Raw genomic sequence first — 14,553 nt, forward strand, 5'->3', positions numbered from 1 at the left:
GGCAGGTAGATTCTTCACCACTAGTGACATCTGGGAAGCCCGTATATGAGTATACTACCATTTATTTACTCTTGGTGGTGTCTGAGTTGTTTCCAGATTTTGGCTATGACACTAAAGCTGATAAGAATATTCATTTAAGTGCTTTTTGTGCCCCTAACACTCATTTCTCTTGGGAGTGGAATTGCTATGTCATAGCATAAATGCATATTTAGTTTGGGTAAATAACTGCCAAACAGTTTTCCAGAGTAGTTGCACCAATTTGCACTCTCACCAGCAGTGGTTGGGGAGTCCGCTGCTTCATGTTCCTGTCCATAGTTGACATTGTCTGAGCTTTTCATTTTAGCCATTCTGGTAGGTGTGTGGTCAAATCTATTTGTGGTTGTAACTTGCATTGCCCTGCTGGCTAATGATGTTAAGAACCCTTTCACGTGCTTGTTGGACATCTGGGCTTCGTCTTTGTGAAGAGGCTGATCTAGTCTTTTCTAAAACTGAGTTTGGGGTCTCTTATCGACTCTTCATTTGTAGGAACAGCTTGTTATGAACAGCCTCTCCAGGTGACTTAAGAACTTCATGCCAGAGAACCCCCTCTGAAGAATTTCTTAAGATGTCCAACCCTCTTGAGGCATCCTCTCAACTCCTTTTGAACTGCAGATGCCATAAATGGGCTTCCTGGGCTAAATACGGCCATTTCTGTCATCGGAGCCCAGCTGACTCCCCTGGTCTTTCCGGCAGCATTTCGTTAGCAGTATAACCTTGTTGGGTGGACAAAGATGGGAAGAGAAAGAAGAGTTTGGGAACTGCCCCAGGAGGATGAAGTCTACGGCTCCCCTCTCTTCTCTAACATCTGCCTTTCTTTTCTCCTGGAAGCCCTGGTAGGGAGGATGTCTGCTCAGTGTTCTGTGCCTCTGTCTGGGGACACGTGTGTGGATGTAACCTGCTCGGGTCATCAGGGAGACATTGTTTCCACCTGTCTTCCTACCTTCCATATCAACTGTGAACAATCTGCTGTCTAAGTACAAGTGCTCCCCCATGGAGGAGGGGACCTAAACATTTTATAGTGTTCCAAGGTCCTAGGACTCATAGGAACCAGCCCTCATTCCAGAGATGGAAACAGTAGCGAATGCTGGGGATCATGTCCCGGTGGGAGAGCCTGCTGGTCTTTTTTTTTTTTTTACAAATAATCATCCTGGCAAGAGAGGTGTGTCTCTTCTAACGAGGATCAAAAGATGGAGGGAGGGGAAGAGTATGTCTTTCTTTTTTACCTTTAAGGGGGTTCCCTCTGGCTGCTCTTTCCCTCTGAGAACTGCTATTCAGAGGCCCCAAATGGCAGGAAGTGGTGAGGAGATGGAAGGAAGGCAGAAAGCTCAGCGAGTGCGTGTGTCCTCCCCGCCCACACCTCCCACTTGGAGGCTGGGGGAAGGGACCTCAGAAGGCTACTTACAGCATCGTCACTGTTAACATACATTCACCATGATTTTGTGTGCGTGCAGAGTGGACTCTGGCATTTGTAATTGTGAGGCTGGCTCTGATACCCAAACACAGACACAAACACACAGACACACACATACACACACATAGGCACAGAGGCACACAGACACACAGACACAGGCGTGTGTACACGCGGACACACACACACAGATGGAGACATGCATACACACAGACATACAGACACAGTGCATACACAGACACAAACACACAGACACACACATACACACACTCAGAGACACAGAGAGACAGACAGCACAGAGGCACACAGACACACAGACACAGACATACAGACACAGGTGCATACACAGACCCAAACACAGACACAAACACACAGACAGACACAGACACACACATACACACACTCAGAGACACACAGAGGCACACAGACACACAGACACAGACATACAGACACAGTGCATACACAAACACAAACACACAGACACAAACACACAGACACACAGACACACACAGACACAAACACACAGACACACACATACACACACTCAGAGACACACAGAGACAGACAGCACAGAGGCACACAGACACACAGACACAGACATACAGACACAGGTGCATACACAGACCCAAACACAGACACAAACACACAGACACACACATACACACACATAGGCACAGAGGCACACAGACACACAGACACAGGCGTGTGTACACGCGGACACACACACACAGATGGAGACATGCATACACACAGACATACAGACACAGGCGCATACATAGACCCAAATGCAGACACAGACACACACATACACACACTCAGACAGACATGCACAGAGGCACAGAGAGACACAGACACACAGGCGCACGCACACACACACAGAGATGGAGACACCCATACACATAGACATACAGACACAGGTGCATACACAGACATACACACATACACACACACAGACAGAGACACATAGAGGCAGACACGCACAGAGGCACTGAGAGACACAGACACACAGGCGCGTGTGTACACACACACACACGCCTACACACAGAGATGGAGACACACACACACAGACACACAGACACAGGTGCATACATAGACCCAAAATACAGACACAGACACACACATAGACACACTCAGACAGAGACACACAGAGACAGACACACACAGCAACACAGACACATAGGCATGCGCACATGCACACACACACACACAGAAATGGAGACGCTCATACACACAGACATACAAACACAAACATAGACACGCACAGATGGAGACACAGAGACAGAAACACACAGGCACACGATGCACACTCCTAGGACCCATGGGCCCTGTCCTGGGCATGTCCACCCTGGGTCAGGACCCTGGATTGGAGAGGGCATACGTGGGCCACGAAGTCATTACAGGATGGGGTCAGAGGTAACCCGGAAGGAGGAGGAGGAGGGGAACTGGGAGGAGGCTGCCCGCCCAGTGACTGGTCAGCCGTGACCCCCTGCAGAGCCTGCCTGAGCCCCGCTCCTGGCTGATAACGCTGGGGAGGGTTAACTTTTCAGCCCTGTCTCCAGATAAAGGGCCACACTTTCCTTGCTAGTAGGACAGTTTGTAAACTCCCAGTTGCCTTTGAAATTCTCAAGGGTGGTTTCTCTTCCCCTGGTGTGTGTATGTGTGGATGGGTGGGGGCACGTGGTTAAGCCTTGGCAATGATCCCAACCCTGGCACTGCCCTCCCCCGCTGCCCAGGAAGCCCACGGACCTGCAGAACTTGGCTCCTGGCACCAACCCACCTTTCATGACTCTTGATGGTAAAGTCAAGACAGACGTGAGTAAGATCGAGGAGTTCTTAGAGGAGAAACTGGCTCCCCCGAGGTGGGCCTCGTCAAAACCAGTGTTGGCAACTTGGTTGTCACTTTTCCCCGTTCACAGACAGTTCTAAAGCTCCAACACTGTGTGTTGGCTTTCTGTGGCCATGGCGCTTACCTCCTGAGCTGTACCTGTGGTGTGCCACAGGAAACGCAGTGAGATTAGAAGCCCTGAGTCTAGGTGGCTGGGATTTCGCTGCTCTGCACCTGCCATTTGGCAATTAGGGTTTGATGGCAGGAAGTGGGGAGGAAGTGGGCCGATGTCAAGTGGGTGGCCTGTTTCTGCTGGCCTGTTGGGAGCATATGTTACACACAGCATTGCAGCAGGGTGGGCCTTAAGGGAACCCTCTAGTTCATCATCTTTATTTCAGGAGGAAGAGAACAAAGACCAGCAAGGCTAGGGGGCCCTCCGTCCCAGGAAGAAAACGGTCCATCCAGTGCTTTACTCCTGGATGGTGTTGCTCCCAACTTTCAAGATGGAAAGATTAGGAAAACATTTAAGGAGCAGTTTTCATTTTTATATCTGCTCAGAGAAAGTCATTTCTTCCCTTCCCGCTTTGTATTCTCCCAACTCAAACATTGCTGATCTGTGATACTCTCACTTTGAACTTTTCAAGGTACCCTAAGCTGGGGACCCAACACCCTGAATCTAACTCTGCCAGAAATGACGTGTTTGCCAAGTTCTCAACATTTATAAAAAACACCAAGAAGGATGCAAACGAGAGAGTCCCTCCCATCTTCCTGTTTTCTCCATGGACCTCCATTCCGCCTCTGGTGTGGTTTCTTATGAGATGTGGGGAATTCTGCCTCACTGCACAGTGGGGAGGGACCTGTGTATAGAAATAAGGAAAAAGTACCTCCCACTCTGAGCCTGCACATGGGTTTCAGGGACTGAGTGCTTTTCTAGAGATTGTCCAGAAAAGGACATTTTTAGGAGAAAATCATCACCACCAGTGATTCCTTGCTCTCCCATGGAATTCAGGGTGAATGAACCTTCTGTTGGTGCTTCCTTCATTATGTGATTTTCACAAAGATTTTTTTTTAATTTTTAATTAAAAAAAATTTTGGTTACATTGTGTGGCATGTGGGATCTAAGTTCCCTGACTCTGAATTGGAAATGCAAAACCTTTTTTAGTTTATTTATTTTTAGTGGAATATAATTGCTTTACCATATTGTGTTGGTTTTTGCCATACATCAACATGAATCAGCCATAGGTTACACCCGACCCTCCCTCTTGAGCCTCCCTCCCACCTCCCACCCCATCCCACCTGGAAAGCACAAGTCTTAACCATTCAGTTCGGTTCAGTCACTCAGTCACATCTGACTCTTTGCGACCCCATGGGCTGCAGCACGCCAGGCCTCCCTGTCCACCACCAACTCCTGAGTTTACCCAAACTCATGTCCATTGAGTCGGTGATGCCCACCATGAAAGTTTCTCCATATGGATTTTTGAATAAATGAATGAGTTCTAGAAGCAGCAGTGTTGTGTAGACAGAATTATTTTCCAAGGAGAAGTGAATCTTTTATTTAGATCTCATAAACCCACCTGTCTCCTTCCTGACTCTCTTAACACTCACTGGCCATGTCTCAGGAGGGAAGGGACAAATTCCTTTTTTTTTTTTTTTTTGATATCTAGAGAGAGGAGGGCAGGAGGAGAAGGGGATGACAGAGGATGAGATGATTGGATGGCATCATCGACCCAATGGACATGAGTTTGAGCAAGTTCTGGGAGATGGGGAAGGACAGGGAAGCCTGGTGTGCTGCAGTCCACGGGGTCATAAAGAGTCAGACACAACTGAGCGACTGAACAGTAACAAAGACAGAGGAGACGTGGACTTCCATGGCTCATCTTCGTTGTTTTCTGCTTTCCCATTTTAGTTTATGAAAGGAACCTGTTAAAGGCCTGAAGAAGCTGGATAGCTATCTGAACAGCCCCCTGCTGGATGAGGTAGATGCCCACAGCACCGAGGAAGCTGCTGTTTCTGGAAGGAAGTTCCTGGATGGCAATGAGCTCATGCTGGCTGACTGCAATCTCTTACCCAAGCTCCACATTATTAAGGTTTGTCCTTCCTTGTACCTCGGGTGCTGAATACATGAATGGGGCTTTGTTTCATTTTGTTTTGACTTGTGTTTTTTTTTTTTTTGCCAAGACAATCTAAAACAGGGTTTCTTGAATTTAAAAGTCTAGCTCATTTCTGTTTGCGGCAGCCAAGCCCCAAGTTTGAGATCTGTGGGTGCTATTCTCAGATGTTCCTTGGAGGTTCTCATAAAGTATATGAGAGCTTGGCTCCCATCCCTCCATCCTCACAGCTTCTCTTTTCCAGTCTTAACTGCCACAGCCTAAAGACAAGCTATGTGAAAGCAACTTGAGGGAATACATTGATTATAGCTGGTGTTTCACACTCCAGGCTGGGAGATGGTGTTTGGAATCTGCGAGGATTAAAATGTGAACTTGGGAAATTCCCTGGTGGTGGTCCCATGGTTGGGACTCAGCGCTTTTGCTGGGGTGGCCTGGGTTCAATCCCTGGGTGGGCAACCAAGATCCTGCAAGCTGAGCAGTGCAGTCCAAAAACAAAAACAACAACCAGAAAAACTGAGCCAACCTTGGGGGGAAAAAAGTGAATTGAGTCAATTGTTGGTGATGGGAAGAGTGAGCCTAACCCTGGGATAAGGGAGGAGGTTGGCTCTTAACACAGAACCCTTAGAGCTGGTGAGCAGCTCACAGCTCCTCGGCTGGACCATGTATGGCAGCCTGTTTTCCCAGGTAATCAAACATGAAATAAAAGTCGCTGGCCATGTATAATTAGGGTTTAAAGATTCCCTAGGCCAGTGGTTCTACAACATTAGTAGGCATAAGAATTGTGCCTACTAATTTAGAAAATGTGCCTGCTCAGGGGCTCCAGTCATCTCTGATTCTTTGCGACCCCATGGACTACAGCTCCCCAGACTCCTGTCCATGGGATTTTCCCAACAAGGTTACTGGAGTGAGTTACCATGCCCTCCTCAAGGGGATTTTCCTGACCCAGGGATTGAATCCACATCTCCTGCAATGCAGATGGCTTCTTTATTGCTGAGCCACCAGGGAAGCCGTGTTAGAAATGTAAACCCCTCAATCCAGCCCCTGATGTATATAATCAGAATTTCTGGGGGTGACTCTGAAATTCAGAAGCAGATGGCCCCACCCTTGGACTCCTTAGTTATGGCTGCTCTCTGAAGTGCCCCAGTCTGGCTGGCCCTCACAGCTATTAGTTGTTGTATCATTATCACTGTTGGTATGCCTTTGGTCCTCAGTGTCCCTAGATTCCCCAGGAAGAAGCCCAACCCTTGTTTGGAGGCATCCTTATTATTCAGATCATACCAGGTCCAGAACTATGTCCTTGGTATAAGGATAGGGTGATGGGAGAGAAGACATAGGGAAATACAAGTCAAGGACCTTTTGTTCTAATAATGCATTTATTTAGCATTTTAGTTCAGTTCAGTCACTGGGTTGTGTCCAACTCTTTGTGACCCCATGGACTGCAGCATGCCAGGCTTCTTTGTTTGAGGACAGAGCGTGGAGTGGGCCAAGAGAGGCAGGGACCAGCTTTACAGAGATGAGATCACTGTGGAGGCAGAGCTGAAGGTGAAACTGTTCAGAGGTGCCACCTGTGTGTTCTGCCACTGTCCTCTGACCCAAAGGAACAGGGAGGGGAGGTGGAGGGGAGGAGAGAAGGAAAGAGGCATTCTGCTTTGTGACTGCTGAGCAGAGAAAAGAAATAAGCTTGGAATCACTCAGAAGAGAGACTGTAGATGACCTCAGCATCACTTTTAGCCACAGCGACCTCCTCCTAATCCTCAGAGTGGAGGAGGCACTAACCCTGACTTTGACCTTGACTCTCATGTGTCCCTGGGGCAGAGTATAGAGCAGTGTTTGATTAGCAGGTGGAAAAGTTAAAGGGTTAGTCACTCAATTGTGTCTGACTCTGTGACCCATGGACTCTAGCCCACCAGGCTCCTCCATTCATGGAATTCTCCAGGCAAGAATACTAGAGTGGGCTGTCATTTCCTTCTCCAGGGGATCTTCCTGACCAGGGGTTGAACCTGGGTCTTCTGCATTGCAGGAAGATTCTTTACCATTTGAGCCACCAGGGAAGGCCCTTGATGAGCAGGTGTTTGAGAATAAATATCCAAATTGGTCTTCCTGCTGCCTGGCCTTACTCCCAATGCTCTCCACCTTGTTTTTAAGCAAATAGTAAGTCCAACGGGTCTGCCCATTAAAAGATGTTTAGTAACCAAAAGGAATCCAAGTGGGACCTCTATGTGGATAGAGATGATCACAGAGAAGAAGGGGAAGGGTTCAATAGAACAAAAGAGAAAAAGGCAGATGAGAAACACCTCTCTGGTTAAGATTGGTCCAGTAAACCAAAGAACTTTTCAGACAGATGCTTCTCTACAGCCTCAAAAAAATGAAAGAGAACATGATTCCTTCCCTGATGGCTTAGTGGGTAAAAAACCCACCTGCAAGGCAGAAGACACAGGACACATGGGTTTGATCCCTTGTTGGGAAGATGCCCTGAAGTAGGAAATAGCAACCGACTCCAGTATTCTTGGGTGAAAAATCCCATGGACAGAGGAGCCTGGTGGGCTATAGTCCATGGGATCTCAAAAGAGTTGGACATGACTGAGCTACTCAGCATAGCAAACAAACCTTTGGAGAAAGGGCTCAAAGACAAGTCACAAAGTGTCAAAAAATATAATCTCACAAAGAGGATGAAAATGAAACTGGTAGAACTGAAAAAAAATAAAACTTAAAAACAAAGCAATTTCAGAAATTGTTTATAAGTTGTATTAGGAGTAGCAAGAGGTGGAAAATGACTTTCCAGAAATTCATCAAGGATTTTTAGGACAACCTGAGGAAATTCTCTCAAATTGAATGGAGAAGAAGCAAGAGGTAAAGGTGATTAGAGAGAATCCAGGTGCACATAATCAGGAACAAGAGAACCAGAAAGAAAAAAAGAGGAAAAAGCAGAGTCAAAGGTAAAGTGTTTTGAACTAAAGGATGATCTGAATGAACTAAAGGATGATGATCTGCTATTACTTTAAATAGCAATCCATGTTTAGAAAAATATTGTCCTGAACAGTCAATACACTATGTATGATATAACTGGTAAATTACTGAACTTTGACAATAAAAAAGAACCCTTTGCATGCCCAATGATAATGATAATCGTAATAATAATAAAAGGTAAGGCCGTCTACACAACAGAGAAATTAGACTAGCCTCATATGTCTCTATAGTGAGGTGAAAGTGTTGGTTGCTCGGTCATGTTTGACTCTTTGCAACCCCCTGGACTATAGCCTGCCAGGCTCCCATGTCCATTGAATTCTCCAGGCAAGAATACTGGCATGGTGATGACATAAATCAAAGCAAGATCCTCTATGACCCACCTCCTAGAGTATCAGAAATAAAAACAAAAGTAAACAAGTGGGACCCGATTAAACTTAAAAGCTTTTGCACAGCAAAGGAAACTAAAAGCAAGGTGAAAAGACAGCCCTCAGAATGGGAGAAAATAATAGCAAATGAAACAACTGACAAAGGATTAATGTCCAAAATACACAAGCAGCTCATACAACTCAATGCCAGAAAAACAAACAACCCAGTCAAAAAGTGGGAAAAATACCTAAACAGAGATTTCTCCAAAGAAGACATACAGATGGCTAACAAAAATATGAAAAGATGCTCAGCATCGCTCATTATTAGAGAAATGCAAATCAAAACCACAATAAGATATCACCTCATACCAGTCAGAATGGCCCTCACCAAAAAGTCTACAAGCAATAAATGCTAGAGAGGGTATGGACAAAAGGGAACGCTCTTGCACTGTTGGTGAGAATTCAAATTGATACAGCCACTATGGAAGATGGTAAGGAGATTCCTTAAAAAACTAGGAATAAAACCACCATATGACCCAGCAATCCCACTCCTAGACATATACCCTGAAGAAACCAAAATTTTAAAAAACACATGTATCCCATTGTTCATTGCAGCACTATTTACAATAGCTAGAACATGGAAGCAACCTAGCTGTCCATCGATAGATGAATGGATAAAGAAGTTGTGGTACATACACACAATAGAAGATTACTCAGCCATAAAAAGGAATGCATTTGAGTCATTCTAATGAGGTGGATGAACCTAGAACCTATTATACAGAGTGAAGTAAGTCAGGAAGAGAGATAAATATCATATTCTAATGCATATATACAGAATCTAGAAAAATGGTACTGAAGAATTTATTTACAAGGCAGCAATGGAGAAACAGACATAGAGAATAGACTTATGGACAAGGGAGAGGGGAGGAGAGGGTGAGATGTATGGAGACAGTAACATGGAAACTTACATTACTGTATGTAAAATAGATGGCCATCGGGAATTTGCTGTGTGGCCCAGGAAACTCAAACAGCGGCTCTGTATCAATGGAGAGGAGTGGGATGGGGAGGGAGACGGGAGGGAGGTTCAAAAGGGAGGGAATATATGTATGCCTGTGGCTGGTTCATGTTGAAGTTTGACAGAAAACAACAAAATTCTATAAAGCAATTATCCTTCAATTAAAAAAATAAAGAATACTGGAGTGGGTTGTCATTCCCTTCTCTGCAGGATTCTAGGATCACATTAAAAGCCAGAAAACAGTGTTTTAACAGTTAAAGGATTGGGAACTTCCCTGGTGTCCCAGTGATTAAGAATCTACCTTCCAATGCAGGGGACGCAGGTTCGATGCCTGGTCAGGGAACTCAGAGCCCACATGCTTTGGGGCAGCTAAGCCCATGCACTGCAACTAGAGAAGCCTGCATGCCACAGCAAAGACCCAGGACAGGCAGTAGTTAAAGGATTATAGGAAAGGATGTGTGATGTAAGAATTTTATATCCAAGTAAATTGTTGCTTTTACCTAGGCTTCTGGTCTTGATGCAATAAACACTCTGAGCCAAATGTAAAAATAAAATTTCTATATGATGACATAATAAAAAAGGATGATAAAATAAGAATCCAGGAACAGAGAAGGTGTGTGGTATAAAAGGATTGGTGGTAGATCTGAAACCAGAACTAAAACTCAACAGCAGTGGGAATTAGAGCCACAGGACTGAATCAGATATAGTAAACTTCGATTTTCACACCATTGGAAGGAAGATAATAGATCAGAAATGAAGACAAGTGTAAGTATAATAATATCCTTGCTTATTACCAGGAGTAAGTAGAGGTCAATCAAAGACTAGTTGATAAATCAAGAAATAAAGAATTCCTATTATTTAAAGTTATATAGGAAACCACTACCCACTCCAGTATTCTTGCCTGGGAAATCCCATAACAGAGGAGCCTGGCAGGTCCATGCAGTCACAAAGAGTCAGACACAACTTAGCAACTAAGCAACAACAACGACTGCAAGAGCTAAAACAGACCATAAACCTTCCAAACCACCAGAGAGGGAAACACACACATACATGAATGCAAAAATGTTTACAGGAAGTTGGGAAACAAAGTATTACGTTAATAAGATAGGATATAAAACAAGTTTACATTTATGAGAGGCACACATGGAATAAATTTACTCAGAATGTTTGCGTAAAGCAAAAGCAGGCAAATGCAAACAAAAGAAAAGCAGGAGTCTTGGCATTAATCTCTAGTAAGATTGAATTCAATCAAAAGATAATTATTTAGGAGGCTCTATGAAAAGATATGTGATCCTGTCTTACTGCATCATTAGCTCCCGGCTTCCAAAATCTGAGAAATAAGTCCCGAAGATCTTCTAATTGGTGACAGATTCAACGTTCATGTTGTCCAAACATCCCGGGAGCCAATATAATGGGAAATACTGTCCTTCCAAGTATTGTTGTTCAGTTGCTCAGTAGTGCCCAACTCTTTGGGACCCCATGGACTGCAGCATGCCAGGCTTCCCTGTCCTTCACTGTCTCCTGCAGTTTACTCAAACTCATGTCCATTGAGTCGGTGATGCCATCCAGCCATCTCATCCTCTGTCGTCCCCTTCTCCTCCTGATTTCAATCTTTCCCAGCATCAGGGTCTTGTCCAATGAGTCAGCTCTTCGCATCACTTGGCCAAGTATTGGAACTTTAGCATCAGTCCTCTCAATGAATATTCAGGATTGATTTCCTTTTGGATTCCCTGATTGAATCTCCTTGCAGTCCAAGGGACTCTCAAGAGTCTTCTCCAACACCACAGTCCAAAAGCATATGTTCTTTGGCACTCAGCTTTCTTTACAGTCCAACTCTCACATCCATACATGACTTATGGAAAAACCATAGCTTTGACTATATGCATATTTGTTGGCAAAGTGATGTCTTTGCTTTTTAATAAGCTGTCTAGGTTTGTCATAGCTTTCCAAGTATTTGTCCCCCCAAATTCGTATATAAGTTAGACCCGAGTCCTAACTCCCGATATCTCAAAACTGATCTTATTTGGAAATAGAGTTTTTGCAGATGTAATTAGTCAAGATGAGATCATGTTAATTGATTAGGAGCAGTATAACGGGCCCCAATTTTCCTCTATTGCAAAGAAATAGAGGAAAACAACAGAATGGGAAAGACTAGAGATCTCTTCAAGAAAATTAGAGATACCAAGGGAACATTTCATGCAAAGATGGGCTCAATAAAGGACAGAAATGGTATGGACCTAACAGAAGCAGAAGATACTAAGAAGAGGTGGCAAGAATACACAGAAGAACTGTACAAAAAAGATCTTCATGATCAAGATAATCATGATGGTGTGACCACTCACCTAGAGCCAGACATCCTGGAATGTGATGTCAAGTGAGCCTTAGAAAGCATCACTACAAACAAAGCTAGTGGAGATGATGGAATTACAGTTGAACTATTTCAAATCCTGAAAGATGATGCTGTGAAAGTGCTGCACTCAATATGCCAGCAAATTTGGAAAACTCAGCAGTGGCCACAGGACTGGAAAAGGTCAGTTTTCATTCTAATCCCAAAGAAAGGCAATGCCAAAGAATGCTCAAACTACCACACAATTGCACTCATCTCACATGCTAGTAAAGTAATGCTCAAAATTCTCCAAGCCAGGCTTCAGCAATACGTGAACCATGAACTTCCCAATGTTCAAACTGGTTTTAGAAAAGGCAGAGGAACCAGAGATCAAATTGCCAACATCTGCTGGATCATGGAAAAAGCTAGAGAGTTCAGAAAAAACATCTATTTCTGTTTTATTGACTACGCCAAAGCTTTTGACTGTGTGGATCACAAGAAACTGTGGAAAATTCTGAAAGAGATGGGAATACCAGACCACCTGACCTCTTGAGAAATCTGTATGCAGGTCAGGAAGCAACAGTTAGAACTGGACATGGAACAACAGACTGGTTCCAAATAGGAAAAGGAGTTCGTCAAGGCTGTATATTGTCACCCTGCTTATTTAACTTATATGAAGAGTACATCATGAGAAACGCTGGACTGGAAGAAGCACAAGCTGGAATCAAGATTGCCGGGAGAAATATCAATAACCTCAGATATGCAGATAACACCACCCTTATGACAGAAAGTGAAGAGGAACTAAAAAGCCTCTTGATGAAAGTGAAAGAGGAGAGTGAAAAAGTTGGCTTAAAGCTCAACATTCAGAAAACGAAGATCATGGCATCCGGTCCCATCACTTCATGGGAAATAGATGGGGAAACAGTGGAAACAGTGTCACACTTTATTTTTGGGGGCTCCAAAATCACTGCAGATGGTGACTGCAGCCATGAAATTAAAAGACGCTTACTCCTTGGAAGGAAAGTTATGACCAACCTAGATAGCATATTCAAAAGCAGAGACATTACTTTGCCAACAAAGGTCCGTCTAGTCAAGGCTATGGTTTTTCCAGTGGTCATGTATGGATGTGAGAGTTGGACTGTGAAGAAGGCTGAGCGGTGAAGAATTGATGCTTTTGAACTGTGGTGTTGGAGAAGACTCTTGAGAGTCCCTTGGACTGCAAGGAGATCCAACCAGTCCATTCTGAAGGAGATCAGCCCTGGGATTTCTTTGGAAGGAATGATGCTAAAGCTGAAACTCCAGTACTTTGGCCACCTCATGCGAAGAGTTGACTCATTGGAAAAGATTCTGATGCTGGGAAGGATTGGGGGCAGGAGGAGAAGGGAACGACAGAGGATGAGATGGCTGGATGGCATCACTGACTCACTGGACATGAGTCTGAGTGAACTCCAGGAGTTGGTGTTGGACAGGGAGGCCTGGCATGCTGCAAGTCATGGGGTGGCAAAGAGTCGGACATGACTGAGCGACTGAACTGAACTGAACTGAATGGGCCCCTAATCCAACAAGACAGATGTTCTTATAAAAAGGAATTTGGATCCAGAGACACCAACACAGGGAAAGTTCCAGGTGGAGACTGGAGCTGTGCTCCCATGAGCCAGAAACAGGGAGAGACCTGGAACGGATCTTTCCCCGGAGGCTTCAGAGGGAGCCCGGCCCTGCTGACACCATGATCTTGGATTCTGGGGCCTCCAGGAGTGTGGGAGAAGACATTTCTGTTGTTTCAAGCCACCCACAGTTGTAGTGCTTTGTTAAGGCAACCCCAGGGAACTCATACCATCTACAAGAGTATACACCCTCCTTTGTGATGAATTCCCAGTGACACCCTCCAGCCAGAGGAGACATCTCACACCACTGTGTTTTCATGATATCCATTCTTAGCTACCCCATCCTTAAGTAAGTAAGTGAAGTTGCTCAGTCATGTCCGACTCTTTGCAACCCCGTGGACTGTAGCCCACCAGGTTCCTCCATCCATGGGATTCTCCAGGCAAGAATACTGGAGCAGGTTGCCATTTCCTTCTCCAGGGGATCTTCCTGACCCAGGGATCGAACCCAGGTCTCCCACATTGCAGGCAGATGCTTTAACCTCTGAGGCACCTGGGAAGACATCCACTGTTTCCTTGAGAATAAGGATTTTTCAGTTCATGAATCTGCTCTCTGCACACGGTAGACCCACAGTGAAATGATCCTTTCAGGGGCAGAATGATGGAAATCCACAGGTGTAACATACCCAGGTACTTGGGGTTTCAGGAGGTGAGGTTCAGCAAATAGGAAAAAGAGGGCACTTCAAAGTGATCCTGGCACAATCTAAACTAAAGATCCAGCCTGAACCTTTGAAAATGAAAGTGTTAATCACTTCAGATCAGATCAGTTGCTCAGTCATGTCCGACTCTTTGCAACCCCATGAATCGCAGCATGCCAGGCCTCCCTGTCCATCACCAAC

At 45.0% G+C, this 14,553-nt stretch overlaps 1 protein-coding gene across 1 annotated transcript in view; it reads left to right on the plus strand.

Annotated features, from left to right (window-relative positions):
- The window catches only part of LOC133253001 (chloride intracellular channel protein 6-like), a 100,449-nt gene that overhangs the window by 84,560 nt on the left and 1,336 nt on the right, over nt 1-14,553 (plus strand). The window contains exon 2 of the mRNA XM_061426106.1: nt 5,189-5,359. Coding sequence (XP_061282090.1) covers nt 5,189-5,359 — 171 coding nt within the window. The remainder of the gene's footprint in view (nt 1-5,188; nt 5,360-14,553) is intronic.

This window comes from Bos javanicus, chromosome 1 (genome assembly GCF_032452875.1).
Source record: "Bos javanicus breed banteng chromosome 1, ARS-OSU_banteng_1.0, whole genome shotgun sequence".
NCBI classification, from domain to species: Eukaryota; Metazoa; Chordata; class Mammalia; order Artiodactyla; family Bovidae; genus Bos; species Bos javanicus.